The 13461-nt window shown below is 36.4% G+C and overlaps 1 protein-coding gene across 4 annotated transcripts in view; it reads left to right on the forward strand.

Moving 5' to 3' along the window:
• The window catches only part of tec (tec protein tyrosine kinase), a 78684-nt gene that overhangs the window by 57606 nt on the left and 7617 nt on the right, over window positions 1-13461 (forward strand). For all 4 annotated transcript variants that reach the window (XM_062981614.1, XM_062981616.1, XM_062981617.1 and 1 more), the window contains exons 5-14: window positions 1390-1518; window positions 2358-2398; window positions 2994-3169; window positions 4222-4287; window positions 4919-4973; window positions 5607-5686; window positions 7932-8059; window positions 9270-9338; window positions 10572-10743; window positions 11473-11689. In XM_062981614.1, the coding sequence (XP_062837684.1) occupies window positions 1390-1518; window positions 2358-2398; window positions 2994-3169; window positions 4222-4287; window positions 4919-4973; window positions 5607-5686; window positions 7932-8059; window positions 9270-9338; window positions 10572-10743; window positions 11473-11689 (1133 nt within the window). The remainder of the gene's footprint in view (window positions 1-1389; window positions 1519-2357; window positions 2399-2993; window positions 3170-4221; window positions 4288-4918; window positions 4974-5606; window positions 5687-7931; window positions 8060-9269; window positions 9339-10571; window positions 10744-11472; window positions 11690-13461) is intronic.

Below are 13461 nucleotides of genomic sequence, written 5' to 3' on the forward strand. Positions count from 1 at the left end.
TGCAAGTTTTATGTGTGACTGATTTTCAGTGTCTCATTATATACAATATAATTTACAATTATATATATATATATATATATATATGATAATAATATTGTAATGTTATACAATATAATACTAATAATAATACAATATAATAATATTAATTATATATTATACTAGCTGTGCCCGGCCACGCGTTGCTGTGGCGTTGTCTGGTGGTGTTGGTGAGAAATTGTTGAGGTAGTGGTGGTATTGAATGTCTGTTGTATGGTTGTCTTTATGTTTACTATGCATTTGGTTGTTTGTGTACTGTGAAAGTGGTGAGGGTAGAGGGGGGTCTATGTCCCTGTGTAGTATTGTATAGTATTTATATGTTGTCCATGTGTTGTGAATGCTTGGATTGTGTCCTACTGCATAGTAGAAAGGGTTGGGCTGGATGGCCCTTAGGGGTCTCTCCAAACTCTTGAGCCTGTCCCCTGGGCTGAGTAGGTTGCTAGGAGACCAAGTGAGCGGAACTTAGCCTTGTAGCTGGCAGCAACTGGATAAAAACAATTATTCATCTCCCTCTAATTAGGACTTGATTTTTCTTTTCTTTTTGTTGTATCAACCTAGAGCCGTGGATGATGTGTTGTTAAATTTCGAGTTTGGGGGGCCTGTAGTTTTGTTGTTTTATCCGCTGCCCTGATGCCATCACTCTTTTATATATATAGATATTACATGTAATATTACTAATAATATTACAGTATAGTAGTATAGTACAGTATAGTAATATATAATGCTAATATTGTGCTATGGTAATAATATAATACATTGTATGTAAATATTATTTGTAAGCCACTCTGAGTCCCCTTCAGGGTGAGAAGGGCGGGATATAAATGTAGTAAAATAAATAAATAAATAAATAAATAATCTGAAATGCTAGAAGTTTGGAAACTAAAGAAATCTTTCATTAAGAGAGGATGCAAATCACCCACTCCACTTTCTCTACATATCACAAAGAACTTTAAGCACCTTAATAACAAGCAGTTACCAACATTTGTTGGGAGAAGTCATGATACTTATGTTGGAATAAAATCAGAATAAATTTCTGTGAGAGACTGGATCATACTTCTAGATTTGTGACGACTTAACATTCCCCACTGTGTTTATCTTCTCTGCTTTCAATCATATGAGTGGGGAGAACCCAGAAATTCATTCTAGACACTCATTTCAAGTCAGAAATTTCAAAAATACATTATTTTTTCCACAAATAGTATCACTCTTGTCAATTTGTAAAAATAACTTCTGTCTGTATAAGTTTTTTTGTATTTCAGTGTTGTCACTAACGTCAAATAATTTTAAATTTACTCTTAGTGGTTTGAAATGCTAGTATTTTACAGGAATCTGTTCTTGTTGTTTTTTTGGTAGAAATAAAAAATAATAATAACATAATGGTGAAGTTCCATCCTAAATTCTGGACAGATGGAATCTATCAGTGTTGCAGACAAACAGAAAAATTAGCACCTGGTTGTGAAAAATATAGCCTCTTTGAAAATGGTAAGTGCTCTTTTCCCACATGCTATCAAGCAGAGATGGGTGAATTTGTCCATTTCACTGTCAAAGCATTTCAACTTCTTTGTGTTGAATGTATGAAGAATTTCAGGTGTAGGATGTTCTTATAGCATACAGATTTCTCAATCACTTGTGATTTCTAAATTCAACAGCTACAACTATTCCAGCATGGATCAAATTGCACCATGTCTCCCTGCCATGTAGCTGTTATATCCGATGAACCTGTCAGAAAAAAAGAAAAATTCCAATCCTAATATAGCAATAAAGACCATGCTGACAAGTTGCATACAGGTCAGCAGGACAATGAATCCATTCTGGTTTTTCACCAGAAATTTTAAGAAGCCATTTGATGTGCTGAACCTTAGCTTCATAGTAGGGTCAGTACCTTGGATAGCTCCCATAATATTGAGACCAAAACCTAGATTCACAACTCTACGAGGGCCCTTCCACACATAATCCACAATATCTGCTTTGAACTTGGTTATCTGAGTCCACAGTACCATATAACCATTTTCAACGTGGATTTTATACAGCTGTGTGGAAGGGGATTGAGACCCCCACTACACTGACCATTTAATGCAGTTCGAAGCTAGACTTTTCAAAGCTGCGCATTAAAAGTTGTCTGGATGGAGACATTTGTCAAATTTGCTTTCTCTTACCTTTGACTTAAAACAATAACAACCTCAAGATCTTTTTTGCTGAAGTAATTCATACATTTTCGAAATTTCTTGCAAAGGCAAACCCACTCTGAACAAAACCCTGTGGGTTTATTAAACTCATAGAAAACTACATGTAAAAACTAATATTATGTTTTGTTCTTTTAGGTATGAGGTCATTGCCTGTGCAAATGCCAGATAAAAGTAAGGTAAGGGAAAAAATTCTAAACACTGAACAAAGGGAGGCGATGGCATTCACATCCAAAAAAATGCTATTGTAATTACCATTAAATTCTGCTAAAACTTTGATAGATTTGTTTTTAAAAAGAAAAACACCTAGGTCAGTGTGCCCTGGATCAAGGTTATAGAACTTGTTACAATTATGTATTAAAGGAGTTCTTTCCACTCCTGTTAACGGACATTAAAAGTATATTGCGTATTGAGGTCTCATACGAAGAGTAAACAACTTCAGGGTCTGTTTCTGGTTCCAACTGGAGTAGATTCTTCAAGTCAGTGAGGACTTGGTGAGTTAGCATTGATATACATTCCATTAATTCATGTATAGTGCTCTAGTTGAGGGCTACCTATTAGATGTAGATCTTTGTTTCTTATCATGAAGCATTTTGAGCATTGGACTGCTTTCAATTACTTCTGTTGTCTTGGTGATTTCCATTTCATATTTTTGATAGAAAACACAGCTTTAGTCACAATCTGCTTTATAAATTAGCTTCAGGATCTGTAATAAACCTTGTAATTTAATATAATTATTAGAACTTTTAAGTGACTACTAATAATTTATTTCAGAGACGACCCCCACCTCCGATTCCCCCAGAAGAAGAGGAAGAAGAGGAAGAAATAGTAATAGCTATGTATGACTTTCAGCCGACGGAACCTCATGACTTGAGATTAGAAAGAGGTCAAGAATATACCGTGATTGAAAAAAACGACATTCATTGGTGGAAAGCAAGAGACAAATATGGGTAAGTAAATATTGTCTTTATTTAGGTTTTTTAGTACTGGGGTAAATGCTTCCTTGAATACAGAAAATCCAAGACACTGAGTTATTTTAAGAAAATTGGCAAAAAAAAGGGAAAAGAAGCTTATACGTAGTCTCTCAATTGGTCATGATGGGTAGCTATTGGTATTTGGAGTGCACTTGAAATCTAGATGTTTTTCTTTGCAGTAATGGCTATATAGTTTTAAAAATGAAAGTTGCTGATTTTCCAGCTCCATGAAAAATTTAATTAAATTTAATTTAAATTTAATTTAATTTAATTTAATTTAATTTTAAAATGATGCCAGCCAAATTAAATAAAAAATCCTGAGCAAAACTTTGACATCATCTAGGCAATGGTATAACATATAATGTATTAGAGTTGTCTCCCAGACTTATCATTTGGCAGTGCAGCATATACATCATTCTGTGCCTATATAGATAAAATGTTTCATTCTGTATTTTTTAATTATTTACTGTATTTATTGTTTACTGTATTATTTATTATATGTGATGACTGATCTTTACTGTATTTTTTATTTTCATTATTATCTTTGAAAAACTTCCTGGTTTGAAAGTGTTACTTCCTGTTTAATTATGCGGTACTTACTTTGAAAGTAGTTGTTATACTCCAGAAATGTCATTTTGTGGCTGCCACAAACTATGTTGAATTGGTTGAGAGTTTAGGAGGTATTCACTGAAAAACTATAGCAAAATGTGCTGCAGGATGTCTCGCAAAAACAAAGTTTGTGCAGTTCAATCAACTTTCCCCATGTTTTATGAGAGGGCCAATTAGGAAAGGACATTTATAACCCAGGAACAAATATCGTGTTACATAGTATTATGAGTCATGCTTAACATGGCAGTACACTGTGATAATACATTTATTGAAGGTTGTACATTGTTTTGTGTGTACCTTATAGGCTAGATAGTTGACTTCAAAATTTTATAAATTATCTTTAAAAAAAACCTTACTACCAAGACATTTTTATTTTAGGATTCCCATATACCTTGTTACTTTCTTTTTATCATCTCTAGAAGCAAAGGATATATTCCAAGCAACTACGTAACAGGAAAGAAGTCAAATAGTCTAGACCAATATGAGTAAGTAAAAAATTGCACATAATCCATAAGAACAAACTATTCTTACAAGTTTTGGGAACTACGTGAAAAAAGTAAACGACCTTGAACTCTTAAGTTGTTCTTTTCTTGTTTTAAGGGTACATTTAAGAACCTGTCCTGAGCATATCTAAAACTTCCCAAATTAACTCAGAAAGCTGGAGAATTTGAAATCATTCTTCATGTACTTACTTGCTTCCCACCTCCCAAAATCCTCACAAACTAATTAACTAGGGCCCCTTCCACACAGATGAACAAAATCCCACATTATCTGCTTTGAACTGGGATATATGGCAGTGTGGACTCAGATAAGACAGTTCAAAGCAGATATTGTGGGTTATTCTGCCTTGATGTTCTGGGTTATATGGCTGTGTGGAAGGGCCCTAGGACTTAGTCTTACCAGGACTAATCTAAAACATTAAGCCATGAGTGAATTAGGAGCACAAAGTAGCGTCAACTGAAAAGATACAATAGAAAAGAAATCCCCATGGTTTTCTTTACTATGGTTATGAGATCAGCTGTATTTTGACTTTTAGAAGGGTTCTCAAAAATTGTAGCACCCAAGAGAAAAAACTCAACATATTATGCCTTTTAATATGCATTTTTTCCTCTGTAGGTGGTATTGTAGAAATCTGAACAGAAGCAAAGCTGAACAGCTCCTCAGAAACGAGGTGAGCCTTTGTATTATTGTACTGTTTGTACTGGAACCAGGCCGTTTCCTTATCACACTACATGGTTATAGCACTATTATCCACTTTTACAGCCATGGGAACAACATATGAAATCCTGGGATTTGCAGTTTAGGGAGGGGCATTTAGTTTTTTGGGCCTCAGGAAACTACAAACCTCAGAATCCCACATGGCACTTGGAGTGGAATATTGTGCTATAGGACTCTGAGGCCCCTTTTACACTGCCATATAATCCAGATTATCGGTTTTAAACTGAATTATAGGAGTCTACATTGCCATGTAATCTTCAAAGCAGATAATCTGTATTTCTTTATGGCAGTGTAGACGGGGCCTGAGTGATTAAGGTTTAAATTCCTGCTGGTTGATCTTGGGTAAATCATGCTTTCTCAGAGGAGGGCAATAGCAACCCTACTCTGAACCACTCTTGCCAAGAAAACCCTCTAATAAGTTCACCCTAAATCAGAACTGAGTTAAAAGCATATAGCAACTACTGTCTCTAAATGCAATACATAACAGACCTATTCAAAATAATTGCGTATATTTCTGAGTGAACTTGAGTGATACCAAATAGTAAGTAGTTTGGTAAAACTGATTTTTTTATCCGTTGGATTTTAGGATAAAGAAGGTGGTTTTATGGTAAGGGACTCCAGTCAGCCGGGTTACTATACAGTATCTCTTTATGCAAAATTTGGAGGGTAAGTCATGGAGCCACTTATTATTTGTATTTTCATTTTGGTTTTTTGAGATATATAAACATTTACATTTTAAAGCAAGTAACTTGCATTTCATTACCAAAATCTTTCTGGTAAAGTAAAACAAGATATGTACTTCCATGATCCAAGCTGTTAACTCGATCAACTGATTTAAAGAAAGTAATATTTTGGGACTTATTTTTTATTACTATTAAAATAAATTGGTCCATATCCTTCACAAATTCATTCAGTGTATATAGTCTTTTAATGAATTTGAATGTTTCTAACTGTATAAATAGCTTAAATGTTTCTCAAATAGCTTGTATATATACACATTTCTTGGAGGATTTGTATTTTTAAAATCATATATTTAATATATTTAATCTCTACATAAGGATTTATTCATCCTTAGTATTAATACTGTAATTCTTATATTGACCTCTTCTACAAAATGCTAATATATGTTGATTTGATGTGTGGTTGAAGACTTTCATGGCCGGAATCACTGGATTGCTGTGAGTTTTCTGGGCTGTAAGGCCATGTTCCAGAAGCATTCTCTCCTGACATTTCACCCACATCTATGACAGGCATCCAAGGTTGTGAGGTCTGTTGGAAACTAGGCAGGTGGGGTTTCTATATCTGTGGACTGTCGAGGGTGGAGAAAGAACTCTTGTTTGAGGCAAGTGTGAATATTGAAATTGACCACCTTGATTGGAATTGAATAGCCTTGCAGCTTCAAAGCCTGATTGCTTTCTGCCTGGAGGAATTCTTTGTTAGGAGGTGCTAGTTGTCCATGATTGTTTCCTGTCTGGAATTCCCATTTTTTGAGTGTTACCAGCTAACACCGCCCAACAAAGGATTCCCCCAGGCAGGAATCAGCCATGCTTTGACGCTGCGAGGACATTCAATGTTAATCAAAATGGTCAGTTGCAACATTCACACTTGCCTCCAACAGACAAAAGTTCTTTCTCCCATGCTGGACCTTCCACAGATATATAAACCCCACTTGCCTAGTTTCCAACAGACCTCACAACCTCTGAGGATGCCTGCCATAGATGTGGGCAAAACATCAGGAGAGAATGCTTCTGAAACATGGCCATACAGCCCGGAAAACTCACAGCAACCTATGTTGGTTTGGTTTTATTCCCTTTTCTTTGACATATATTCTAAAAATTCGCCTCAAAATAATTTCTTTTTGTTAATCCTTTTTTGCACTTTATTTCACAAGTCAGTTTATCATTTATTGCAATCTTCCACACCTCTTTGTACTTATTGTCAATTTTGTATTCATAATTTTCTCTCCATTTTTTGGCTATAACTAATCTTAGAGCAGTAATAAAACAATTATTAATTATTTTGTGATTTTAATCTTATATCTCAAAAATTTAATAAAAGTGCTATATTTGGATTTTTTTGTATATTAACTGGTAGTATGTCATTAATTTCAGCAAATACTTTCCCCCAATTTTAAAAAATCATTTCACATAAATGTATATAAGTTCCAGTTTCCTTTTTACACATTCAACAATTTTATAGATTGTTTCTATTATAATAACTTAATGTTATTGGAGTCTTGTACCATCTCCAAATTGTTTTGTATTATTTTAAAAATGTTACTAGCCATCTTGAGTACCATTATAGAGGCAAGGTGGGATATAAATAAAAATAATAACAACAATAAAATATAAATATTTTGTTGCTAAGATACTTAACATTACTATCTTCAACTTAATTGAGAAAAGATACTGTACAGGGGGGCGTGCTTAACATAGCAGGCTAAACCACTAGCTGCCGAAAATCCTCCTGATCGAAAGGTTGCCAGTTCGAGCCCAGGTTGGCATGAGCACCCACCGTCAGCCCCAGCTCCTTGCCCACCTAGCAGATCGAAAGCAGAAATGCGAGTAGATAAATAGGTACTGCTTTTAGCAGGGAGGTAATAATAAAAAGGTGCCCTTAAGGACATTGATCGGGAGGGCATCTAAGGACAACAAAACTTCTTAGCATGGAAGATGGAGTGACAGCATCCCCCTGTGGCCAGAGTCGAGCACGGCCTCCAAGATGCGGGGAAATAAAATGGGAAATGCCTTTATCTCTTTTGTGTATTGTCTGTCCTTGTTAATTGTATAACATCATTGAATGCTTGCCGTATGTGTGTTCTGTAATCCGCCCTGAGTCCCCTCGGGGAGATAGAGCAGAATATAAATAAAGCATATTTATTCTAATTGTTTTATTGGGTTTTTTTTTTTAGAGAAGGGTTATCCGGAATAAGACACTATCATATAAAGGAAACACCGCAAAACCAGTACTACCTGGCAGAAAAACACCTGTTTAACTCAATTCCTGAATTAATTGATTATCATAAACACAATGCTGCAGGTATGTGGGTATTGAGTTTCTTATCATCTTAAAGTGATTCCTGGAGAATTAGATTCAAAACATAGGAGGAGAAGGACACCATAGGACATATCTGAACTCTGTCAGTATTGTTTGGGACTAGTTGGTGATATTACTGACACAGTTGGTTCTTTGCCATAGCTGGGATTCGTTTGCATACTTAGTGATTTTACAGTTTTACAAGTCAGAAAGCTGTTCTTGTATTTCTTTTATATATCCAGATTGATTGTTTTTTAACATCAATGGTTAGCACTTTGTAAGCTATGTAATGTGTTCTATATTTGTGAACTTTTAAAAAAACTTATCACTCCTAAATATCTAATACACAGAGTTACAATTTCTGATGTTTAACATCCTTGATTAAAAAGAGAGCTCTGGGTGTGCTTAAAAGTATGTTAAATAGTATAAAAACATGCTCAGCAGGATAATTATTGTACTTCCTCAGTTCTAAGGCCCCTTCCACGCAGCTGCATAAAATTCCACATTTTCTGCTTTGAACTGGAATATAAGGCAGTGTGGACTCAGATAAACCAGTTCAAAGCAGATATTGTGGGAGTTTCTGCCTTGATATTCTGGGTTATATGACTGTGTGGAAGGGCCTTAAGATACTCTTTTTCCCCATCATAGGAATATTTAAAATTAAAGTGGAAGTTGAAAGTACAATGACCAGGACTGTTTATGAACAACAGCTATGTCTTTGTGTAATATATAATGTTATTTTATGTGATGTGTTTAATAATGTTTAATGTTTTATTAGAGGAGGGTCAACTTTGATGTTTTATATTTTTTTTATCGAGGGCATTGAATTGTTGCCAATACTGTGAACCGCCCTAAAATGAGGCACATCTTAGATGTTTTTAATATATATATATTATATATCTATATCTATATATCAATCAATACAACTTTCTTTCTGTTGGTGGTACTGAAATTAGTGTTCATCTTGCCATCAATGGCATTTTAGGCCCCATCTACACTGCTATATAAAATCCAGATTATCTACTTTGAACTAGATTATATGGCAGTGTAGACTCATATGATCCAGTTCAAAGCAAATAATGTGGATTATCTGCTTTGATAATCTGCATTATATGGCCTTAGAATCGAAGAAATACAGTGGTTCTGAGCAACAGAAATGTTTGACTGTCCTTAATTTCTGATGCTATTAATATTATCTTTCTATGAACTTCAGGTCTTGTGACAAGGCTACGATATCCAGTCACCCCAAAGACAAAACCGACCACAGCGGGATTCAGTTATGGTAATTGGCATGTTTTTAAAATTACACACTTCATTTTTTTTGGGAGGGAGGATACATTCTGTATATTTACAGTTAAGAAGAGGTTTAAAACTTGAAAGGACTGCTGTGAATGAACTGGATATGGTTTTCAAGTACAAGGTTTCAGCAGATATTGTGTTTTTATGATGTCCATTTTGACAGTAGGACACTATACGTTCATGCTTTTTCAACATGCTAGGATCACTGGCGAAGCAGGCTCATCTATTTCCCCTTTTCTTTCTGTTTTGCTCTTCACACATGCTCAGTGTATAATTCTGGAATCAGCTGTTTACCTTGCCTGCTGTGTCTAAGCAGAAGGTTTAAATTGCCTCTGCGTCTGTCTCTGTCTCCGTTCTATGTTATATGACATTGAATATTTGCCTTATATGTGTACAATGTGATCCGCCCTGAGTCCCCTTCGAAGTGAGAAGGGCGGAATATAAATACTGTAAATAAATAAATAAATAAGCACACACAGTTACATTAGGATTACCTAGAGTAGAATCCCATTCTTCCCCAGCTCAAACTTTAATGTATTATTTACTGTAGATACATGGCTGCAGCCTCACACTGAAAATTTGTCTTACTCCAGCCCTCCCATGTCTTTAAGAATTACACTCTTCTAGTTAAACAGAAGAGAAGAAACGGAGGGTTGAATTGCCCACTTATAAAGTGTTTATAGAAAGGAGTTTCTTTGTCTGAAGCTTTGTTAACTGAGGAATATCTCTACAATGAAATACTAAAGTCAGGAGTGTCTGTGCCATCATATTTTTGATTTTTGCTATGTCTGTGAAATCTAGACAGTGAAGAAAGCTGGTCAGAAGGGGGAAAATTCATTTGAAATGTGATGCTGGAGGAAAATTGCATGGGTTTTACAGCAAACCAAGCTTGAACTCTCACTATAAGCCAAAATGCCTAAATTGGGATACAGATGTGAGAAGGGGGGAGGATTAACCACTACGTAGGTGTCTCCACTGAGAGACAAAGGAGCAAGATGTCCAGGGCTGGGTGAATATTTTCAAAAGTCCTTTTGGCAGGAAACTGTAAGAATGAGAAATGGGAATTCTCAAGTGGGTGCCAAAGTACAGCGGTTGTGGGAGCTCAGAGTCTGGAGTGTGGCTGATGAGATCTCTGAAAAAACATCTTCTCAGCTTTACCTCAGGGATCTGGAGAATTCTGTATGTTCTGAACATTGTTTTATTTTTACCCTTATAGAGAAATGGGAAATCAATCCAGCCGAGCTCACCTTTATGAGAGAACTTGGCAGCGGTCTCTTTGGCGTGGTGCGTCTTGGCAAATGGAGAGCACAGTATAAAGTGGCCATCAAAGCAATCCGAGAAGGTGCAATGTATGAGGAGGACTTTATAGAGGAAGCTAAAGTGATGATGTAAGGAACTAGTTTGACATCCCATAAGTAGTGGTGTACCTCAAGAAATGTGTATTTGCTGAGATTTTAGAGAAGGCTGAACTGTCTACATTGGACTATAAAAACAAAATCGGACATAGCATGCAAACCAAACGAGAGCTCCTCCTTTCCATACTAGTTCCAGCTACTGAAGACATATTAATTTTATAGCATTTAGGAAATGATTTGGATTTTATAATTTTCTTTGACTTTGGGGGTCTTTGCTTTTTCATTATTATGATCTATAATTAGTACACAAATTACACTATGTAATAAAATTTGGAAAAAAATCTGTTCCTAGTTTGAAAGTGATATTTCCTGTTTAATTGTGCAGTACTTACTTTGAAAGTAGTTGTTATACTCCAGAAACTTTGTTTTTGTGGCTGCTGCAAACTATGTTGAATTGGTTGAGACTCAGTGAAATATTCATTGAAAAACTATAGCAAAATGTGCTGCAGGATGTACCACAAAAACAAAGTTTTTGCAACTGAATAAACATTGTCCATGTGTTTATGATATAACCAATTAGGAAATGACATTTATAAACCAGGAACAAAAAATGTTTTACTTAGTGTTATCTGCAGCACTTTCTCCCTCTCTTAAATATTTTCTATGTAAAAGCAGATCAACCCATATGAATGTATTTTTTACCATACATCTGTATAATAATATTGGAACCTATATCAGTATGTATATTTAAATTCTTTTCAGGAAACTGACCCATCCAAAGTTGGTCCAGCTCTATGGGGTTTGCACTCAGCAGAGGCCGATTTACATTGTGACTGAGTTCATGGAGCATGGCTGCCTTCTGAATTATCTTCGACAAAGGCGTGGACACTTCAGTAAAGACATCCTGCTGACAATGTGCCAGGATGTATGTGAAGGAATGGAATACCTGGAGATAAATAGCTTTATTCATAGAGATCTGGTAAATATAAGTAGTGTATTTTTGCAATGGTTCTATTTTAAATATAATATATAGGGTAGTAGGATCCTTTCCTGATTCTGGAGTTTCATACGAGGGTTGAATGAAAAGTAATGCCTCCACCTTCGTAACTTCTCAACAGATGGCAGTCCTTGTTCAGTAGACTCTCCTCTACAGTTCCATTTGGTGGGAAGCCTTATCATTGAGCGGTTGTGTTGTTAAAGTGCGAAGTATGGAACTCTGCGCATACAGGGAAGCCTTAGCATTGAACGGTTGTGTTGTTAAAGTGCGAAGTATGGAACTCTGCGCATACAGGGAAGCCTTAGCATTGAACGGTTGTGTTGATCTAAGCAAAAAATATAATGGATCAGGAACTGGTCAGATTCCTTTCTTATGTGGTTTATAATGTGCTCTTATGCAGCTGAGGTGGATGGAGGCCATGGAAGAAAAGATCTCTCCAACTGAAATATTTTTAAAAGCAGGGGAAATTGAAACATTTTCTTTACTAGGCATAAAGATCTATACTCGCCAAAATGTCTACTTTTGTACAAGAATGAAGCCCTAGTTTCTTTAGCAGGTGGCTACCTTATTCCCACTCTAAACTGTCCTATCTATATAAACAGACGGATACAATCTCTAGTAAGAGTTCCTGATAAATCTGATATAATTCAGAATCTTCATTAAATATTTGTCTTAAATTAATGTTAAAAGGCACTTTGAACCCCTTGCGCAAAAGGGAGAGTACAAATGCAATGTATTTGTTAGGTTACTGAGACTTAACAGGTAATTCAGGGGGATGTAATATTTTTCCACACCTCCAATATGGAAACAGTGGAGATTTTCAAATTAGTGATTAATATGAAAATAAGATACAGAAGTCGCCCATCATCTACATATTCTTCACCTAACTGAAATATGAGTGGGTATTTGTTGAAATCACTTTATTCAAATCATTTTAGTGCTGGCTAAACTGTTATGTCAGTTAATTTACAAATATGCAATTGTACTCTGCTGCTCTTAACAGTACCCAAAATATTCATAATACTAGAAGCAGCTGATTGATTTGTATGGGATGGGCAACATGTGGCCTTACTACAACTCTAAATACAGTCTAGCAAACACAGTGATGAGGAAGGTGGGAAATGCAGACATGTAACTTTTGGGAGTTTAGAGGTTGTCTATTCTAGTTTCCGTTGTATTGGAGCAATGATTCCCAAACTAATCCTCCAGGTGTTTTGGACTTCGACTCCCAGAAGCCTCAGGGCTCTTCTACACTGCCCTAAAACCTGTGAGTGGTAACGGGTTTACTTGAGGTGTCCAAACAACGCCTCAGGTAAACCCGGTTAATCCAGAGTAAACTGGGATTTCCCAGTTTGCTCAGGATTAATTTGACAACAGATCTAGACCTTCCTGAAAGGTTTGGCTCTGTTGAGATGCTGGGCCTATGGGGATTGACTCCCAAGACCATGTTCCATGATCCCGGGGTCAATCCCAACAATGATCCTGGTTCTTCGGGCTCCTGGAGCCCAAAGGAGCTGGATGGCGCCCCCACCCTCCCCTCCCAGCCACCTGACACATCATTTAGACATGCCAGGAGCTCTGGACGAAGGGACCTGAGCATGCAGCCAGGCCCCTCAGATAAGTTTAGGGGATAAATGTGGGGGCTGCGGCTGGGTGGATAGCCTCCTGGGTCAATCTCTGGTTGACCCGGGAGGGCATATAGCCACCACCACCACCCCCCCCCCGGAAGACCCGGGGTTTGTGATGACTCATGG

This window comes from Anolis carolinensis, chromosome 5 (assembly GCF_035594765.1).
Source record: "Anolis carolinensis isolate JA03-04 chromosome 5, rAnoCar3.1.pri, whole genome shotgun sequence".
In the NCBI taxonomy this organism is placed as follows: domain Eukaryota; kingdom Metazoa; phylum Chordata; class Lepidosauria; order Squamata; family Dactyloidae; genus Anolis; species Anolis carolinensis.